The sequence below is a fragment of the Cryptomeria japonica genome, chromosome 7 (genome assembly GCF_030272615.1).
Source record: "Cryptomeria japonica chromosome 7, Sugi_1.0, whole genome shotgun sequence".
Lineage (NCBI taxonomy): Eukaryota > Viridiplantae > Streptophyta > Pinopsida > Cupressales > Cupressaceae > Cryptomeria > Cryptomeria japonica.
In genome coordinates, this window is record NC_081411.1 from 853,889,088 (window position 1) to 853,896,380 (window position 7,293).

General features: G+C 34.0%; 1 protein-coding gene across 1 annotated transcript; it reads left to right on the top strand.

Moving 5' to 3' along the window:
- Positions 1–930: 930 nt before the first annotated feature.
- Positions 931–6,032, top strand: LOC131028945 (uncharacterized). The gene is made up of 2 exons (XM_057959326.1): positions 931–1,205; positions 5,031–6,032. Exons 1-2 carry the CDS (start codon positions 1,161–1,163, stop codon positions 5,892–5,894), a joined length of 909 nt encoding a protein of 302 aa, XP_057815309.1. The 5' UTR covers positions 931–1,160; the 3' UTR covers positions 5,895–6,032.
- The last annotated feature ends 1,261 nt before the right edge of the window (positions 6,033–7,293 follow it).

Genomic DNA, 7,293 nt, shown 5'->3' on the forward strand with positions numbered 1-7,293 from the left:
GGGAATGAAGGGAAGCTAAGGATGAAGTTGGCAAAGGAGAAACTAAGCCCCAAAGATCAAAGAGAAAAAGAAAGAAGATTAGCTACTAAGTGTTGCGTTCGAGAGGTTGCACACTTAAAATTGCTAGTTTATGATTATATCTCTAGGATAAGGTCTAAAGATGATTGTAACCTCTAGTGGTAAAGACTATTCATGTATTTTTAGATTGTGAATCAATATAACTATGCTCAATATATTTCTTGTGTGATGTAAATTTGGTGTGAATGTTCAAGTTAAGCCACATGGTTGGATAATTTTTAATTAAATATTTTGTATATGATTAGACCAAATAAAATAAACATAAATAGAGATTGGATTATGAACCAAATCTAACAAAAGAATATACCACTTGCTAATATGTAATTACATTTAAAACATTACACCAAATAAATACAAAACTAAATGATAAACAATATGGATCTACAAATTCCACCATTCAAATTATTTAAATTACCTTAAACCAACATATTTTTATGAAAAAAACATATTACATGAAAGTTATATTAATTAAAAATAATATAAAAGCCCATAAAATTCTTAGATTGAGTCAAACTGCAGAGTTAAATGGAGCCATCTGTTTTTCATACGATCAAAAACACAAAATTCAAAATTTACAAATCACAATAGATTTTTATGTAGTTCATACTAGTTCGATCTTCTTAATTTGTCTTCTTAATACTGTAAAAATGTAAAAAAATTATTAAAAATAATTATATTATGCAAATTTGTATTTTTGATAACATACCATTTTGTATGAGGAATAGCCACCACCAAATTAAATCACACAAAAATCACATTACATAAAATTTATATTAAAAATAATTAAAATCCTCAAGCACTTGCTACCACATCGATTATTTAAGAGGAATGAACACAACAATTTCGTTTTTCGTTTTTATTTCTTCCCCCATCGATAATATTTGATGCAAGCAAAGCTAAATTCAAACTTATATTCTGAGCCATCACTTTTAACCATGTTTTAGATTTGAGCAGCATTATCCTAATCAAGTTGAATTTAAGACGGACATATCTGATCTTTGCAGTCCTCTCTTGATTACATGGAGCAGGCCGACCTTCAAATTTGATGGGAGGCAAATAATATCCGAGCTCTGCAACTCTCGATGACGTCTCTGCACTTCAATCCAATCATCGGTTGTGGACCTCCGGTACGCCTCGTGCTCTTCCTTGACAGCCTACTTCATTACTGTTTTTCTTCAATTTTGTTCTACATGGTAATGATCAATTTTATAAAATTTCAGGACCCAGTTATGTACAATCTTGATCACAATTTGTGATAGAATAAACCCACAAAATTTGAGGACCCAGTGTAATATAGTTTTTTATACAATTACTGCTAAACCAAACCCACAAAAACTTAAGCATGGTCCCCGAGCAGCACAGTTAGAAATCCATGAAAAACATTCAAGGGTTTTACAAGTAAATAAGACTGCACACCTTTATGATCAGAGTATTTTTTGTTGAGGGCAGGGAAAAGTTTTATGGGTAAAAACATCTCTTCCTACAAGTGTAGATGGTATAAATAAACTATATATGTAATATGTGCCGATTCTAATGGAAAACAAAGCATTGAGCTAACTCTAATAACCTAGTAGATGTTTTATACGAGAATTTGGGCTTAATTTTAAATAAAAATAAATAAATAAGGTTAATTGGGGAGGTTTTACTAAAAATTTGCCAATTAGCTCAAAAAAATAGCCCATAAAAGATACCGTGGTTGAGGGTTTTATGATAAACTGACCTCTGTAAGCAGTTGAGGTCATTGTTTTTTTAGAGAAATGCAAATGTAAGAGGGATTCAACTGTTTCTTTAAATAAATTTGTTAGTTGGAGAACTTCATGAAAAATTTGCCAATCGGAAAAAAAACACAGGCTATAAAAGATAGGCTGGTTAAGGGTTTTCATGAGAGCTCTGTAGGCTGTTGAGGTTACTGCTTCAATGTTTTATCACAGAAATGTAAATTTAAGAGGTATTCAACCTGCAAATTGCAACCTATTCTCAGCCAGAATCTTCCCCATCCTAAAGCTGCAATCATTATTTGTGGGTACAATTACTAGTGATCACTAATTCGCATAACTGCGTTTGGGCTGAAGCTGATGCCAATAGATAGTTCATTTATGGCTGTTGTGTGGTGAAAAGGTATGTAATATACAAGTGAAATATCAAATATGTCAAGTATTAGATATTAAGAGAACTATATAAAAATAGATTAAGTGGAAATGAGAAAGCTAGTGAACTGTGAGTATGGTTAACAGGTGATAGGTTATATATACAAAACCATTATTGATAGATAATATCATTAATTAGGTATTAACAGTGGTCCACAACGAATGTAATCTGATTTTGAGTTGGTGAGACTCAGGCTCAAATACCAACCAACCTTATCAGAATGGCTTAAATAAAAGCTAATCTGCAAAGAATGTCTTCTGCAGGAGATTATTGGAGGCCAGACAATATGGGTGACGTGTAGATTACATCTAATTGCAGAAGGAATCATTTATTCCCTGCAATAGTCTCACCCCATATATCTGGCAATGGATAACGGAATCTAGGAACCAGCGTCTTAGAATAAACAGGGTATGGTTAAAAGAAATTGTATTATGACATCTGAAGACTTAGAAGGGTGCTGCTCAAATGGATGATAACAGAAAGAAAATAAGAAAGAAAGATGGATTTGTAAAAACTAAAAAGGTATATAGGATAGCGAAGAACAAAATTATATCCACTTAGAGATTACTAGCTTCTGGAAACTCTGGAATGTGAACTTTCCATCATTTATGTAATTGACCTGTTACTAATTTTTATATTGCATTTTGAAATGAAGTGAAATAATAGTGATGTGCAAGAGTAACAAAAGGAGGTTCATTGGACTAGAAAGTGCAGCCAATAAAGAGGGCCGAAACCTTTTGAAATGTAAGGTAAAGAGTCTTTACCTTTGAAGTGAAATGATAGTAATGTGCATGAGTAACAAAAGGAGGTTCATAGGAGTAGAAAGTGCAGCCAATAAAGAGGGCAGAAACCTATTGAAATGTGAAGGTGAAGAGTCTTTACCTTTCCAGGTGGCTGTTTGTATATTATTGTTTGTTAAAATGTCTGGGGATCATTTGTTCATGTACTTTAAGTTTTAACCTCAGCATGAATAATTTTATTGCAACTTACACCTTCTATCATGTGAAATCTTAGAAATGGGTTAATTTTGTTTTTGTATCATGATGCATGCTATGCAATGGTAGATTGACAAAAAAAAATTCTTCCCGCCTTTTCATCTACAAATCTACATCATTGACACGCAAAATAACAATGAAATTTTAGCAATTTTTCCATGATCACTGGCCTGCCTGATAGAACCATATTTGCTGAAATTGAAATTCAAAAGTGGCTGGGGTCACACGTTAATGGAGACAGGAATAGCAATAAATTACCAAAACAACTTTAGTTGGGCCTGCAGTAATTTCCCCCCTTCTTTAGAAAAGATAACATACTTTTACCAGTAGTTCAGTTTCTAGCATGCAATGGATAAAGACATGCTAGAATAGTAATTTGTAAAATAGAACTGTTCTTGGTACAAGATATGAAAATTAGGATGAATAAAAGGATTTTCTGCCCCTAGCAATTACCAAGGCTCCTTTTGTCACATTCCAGGTATTTGATTTAAAATTGACTCCACATCCAATTGCCCAGCTGAAGTTAAGTTTCTTTTGAGTTGAGGGACATATTTGACATCCCGTAGCAGCTAACTAGTTCCATTCTTGAGTTTCAATAGAACATCTCCTTCGACAAAAATATCGCAAGGTTCATTATCACCAAGACAAATCTTACCAAAATTACCGCTTTGATAGTTTTTGAAATACTTCCCTCTTGATTTTGATCTCTTGTTGAATTTGATCTTCTTCTATTGTTATTCCTTCCTTTTTCTTGGGATCTCCCCCTATTGTTGAATGACAAAGCTTCTCTAGATGAGGAACCTTGATGTTTTCTTCTCATGTCTTCACTGAGAAGAATCAGAGCAACATCATCAAACTTCAATATTGCTTCTTTTCTATCCGATTCTTTATTTTTGCATACTGAGTTACTAATTGTCAACAGAAATTATTTTTGTTCAAGGTATTAAATTTATTCAATCGGTTTGAAAAATTACTATATTCTTTCATCTTCAAATTAAACAATTTCTTCATTAAGAAAACTTTGTTAGATGCAGAAGCCCTCTCATTCATGTCAGACAATTGATCTCATAATTTTTTTCCTGTCTTCTCCATTGCAACATTAAACAAAACATTGCTGGACAGCCTTCTGTCCAAAACATCCCAATCCTCATCAGACATTTTTTCAGGTTTCTTCGATTTTCCCTCTAATGCAATTGAGAGATCTCTTTGAATTAGGAGAGCTCGTAATTTTAGCTTCCAAATCCCAAAATTTTGGCCCGAAAGTTTTTCAATTCTCCACTTATCTGCTTCCTCCATCTTTGCTCAAAAAACCTCCATGGCTCTGATACCAACTGTTGGGTACAAGCAGCAGAATAAAGATTTAAATAACACCAAACAACAATTAGCAAAACAGACACTTAGAAAATAAACACAACACAGCGAATTGTGTGGTTCACCATTAAAGACTACATCCATGGGAAAAGCAGAGTAATTCAATTGCAGAATACATGAGTTCTTCACCTGATACAATGTTCCATCTTCAAATATATAGACGAAGTCTTCAACAGACAAAGAGACAAAGAGCAGGGAAGATGAAAAGTTATTCTATGTATGGTTGGATTTCACAACCAACAATACCGTCATCTTTTGAGAAATGGGAAGATTAGGAATTCATAAGTATCTTGCTTAGGTAATGAATTAACAGACTTGTTCCACAGCGTTATGGCCTTCTTTTATTTTTGCACAGTTTCTTTATTACCTTTTTTTTTATATATTAACAATTTTGCAGTCTTAGCATATTGCACAATTTTCTAACAACGGCTCCTGCAGGCTAGATGGCAACACGGATTCAGATCTTACTCAAAAAATTGCCATTTTGATTTGATGCAAGTTGTCGCACACAAAACATATTGTACCATAAATTCTTCAGTAGGGCTATACCGTGTGAATGGAAGCTATAAAAGAGATATGAGACGGAGCAGAATACTTGCATATGCTAGTGGAAATAAACATATAGAGGATTTAACTGGTGGAAAGGGAGAAAACTCAAATGAATCCAGACAAAATGTTGACATTGTGGTTGGCACATCCGATAACTTTAGTTCTTCTACTCCAGTGATGGCTTCTGATCAAAAGTCAGAACCTCAAGCATCAGCTAGGAATCTGTTGGCCACGGATGTAAATGAAAGTGACAGTGCCTCTTCTCAAGTTGCAACTCAGAGGATTGAATCTTATAGTGAGTCAATATCAAGTCCAATGATTGCTCCAAACTCATCATCAGTCCCTTCCGATGTTTCTCGGATGGATAATCCATCAATTAAAAGCCAACAAAGATCTTTTACTTCTGGAAAACTCTCTCTTTCAGCACAGGAAAAGCTAAGAACTGCTCGCACCCTTTCAGGATTTGCAGAATCAAATAAGCCTGTAATGCCACAGCCAGGTAAAAATTTATTAGATGCCTTAAGGGAGAGTGATAAGCAAGGGAAGACTACTAAATTTGGGCAACCTGTCGTACCCTCGAATCTGTTTGATGATAAGAAACGAGGCTCACCTGCTGAATGGGGAAAGTTTGTGTTTACTGTGGCACCTGGTCAGCTTTTTCTTTTACTATCATTTTTGTTAATCAGTAGCATCATGTTTGGAACAACATATTTAGTTTGGAAACTTGGAGCTATACATTATAACGAGTACTGAATGGCTGTGTTTTCCAAGGCCAGTTTACACCTTCCACCTTTTAGGTACTCGTGACTAATACCCGTGCATTTGTAAAGCAATATTTGGGATAGTTTTTCACCTTGAAGAATGCAATAAATCAGTGTTTGATTTACCTTAGCTAAAGAATTTATATATTCTGGAATTTATTTCAATTTGTTATTGACACTGGGCTAGAAAATTAATGTTTTCTTTAATTCCTTATTATCATGTACGAGATTGGTAGTGCCAACTAATATCTGCCTTCCATGAGTAGAAATTTGTTAGGTTTTGCTCCTTAAACGTAAGTTTTCCAAAAATGGGAAGAAAACAAGAGAATATTGTTTATTTTTCCAGTCATCAAGAAATGCCTCTGATATATCTACACCATAAAAATCAACCAAGGCAATTGTAAATGTTATTGCCAGATGCACTTAAAATTTGCAGACTTCACCTTCTCGCAATAATCAATAAAAAAATCAACCTCCATTTTTTCTTTGCAATTATTCTCAAATTATTCCACGTGCTTCTTCATTGATGACTTCTTGAAGCGTATTAAAGATAATTTGAATTCTGGTCTTCCGGAAAGGAATGAATTTGTAGAGAGTACCGATCAGCTTCCTGCCCAGCTAGTTTTTACTGTGCTACAGAAATATAGGCCTGTTCCATTGGACAATCAGGTTGGATTTGAAAAGAGAGATATGGCAATATCATAGCAGCTTTAGTAATGCCATATTCTCAAGTTCGCGCCAAATAGCATTGCCATTTTGACTTCGCTACTTCTTCCTCCAGTTTAGAACAAAGCAACCCACTGCATTCTTCTAAGAAGAAAACGGTTGTCAGACAACCAGCTCCTGGTAAATGAGAAGATCAGTATGCTGTTACAAACAGATGAAGAAAGCATTGAGGACACTGAGTAAGGCATTACATAGTTTAAATCATCAGAAACTCTTTTAAATGTTACTTTTAATGGAAATTGGAATGTGAAGTGTTTGCCCTTATATCAGCAAATAAGGATTTTTCTAATGTGGATTTAGGAGATTAAACTAGCAGTGACTAAATTGATTACCATCATTCGGAGATTTGCTTGTGGCTATCTTAACTCTTAATTAAGTTATATGATCATTATTATAATCTTAACTAGGTGATTGAGTTGTTTTAGGTGTTATACTTACGTATTTTAGTCAGCTTGAGTGGTATATAAGGTATTTCAAATTGCCTTCTTCTTGGAGACTTTTATAGGTTTGCCTCCTTAAGTGCCTTATTATTCTCTAGTAGTATCAAAGTATTTACACATTTTTATAATTATATCATTCTCTTGTGCAAGTTATTTCACTACAGTTGGTATTTGAGTATGATTTTGGCACCTGAAAGGCAAAAAATAAGACAATTTTCTTTGGGT

What these genes read in the sequence shown, in the direction of transcription:
- LOC131028945 (XM_057959326.1), top strand. Translation starts at nt 1,161, where the DNA reads ATGACGTCTCTGCACTTCAATCCAATCATCGGTTGTGGACCTCCG. An exon ending in TCATCGGTTGTGGACCTCCG is followed by an intron (nt 1,206 to 5,030) that starts GTACGCCTCGTG and finishes CGGCTCCTGCAG; the next exon opens with GCTAGATGGCAACACGGATT.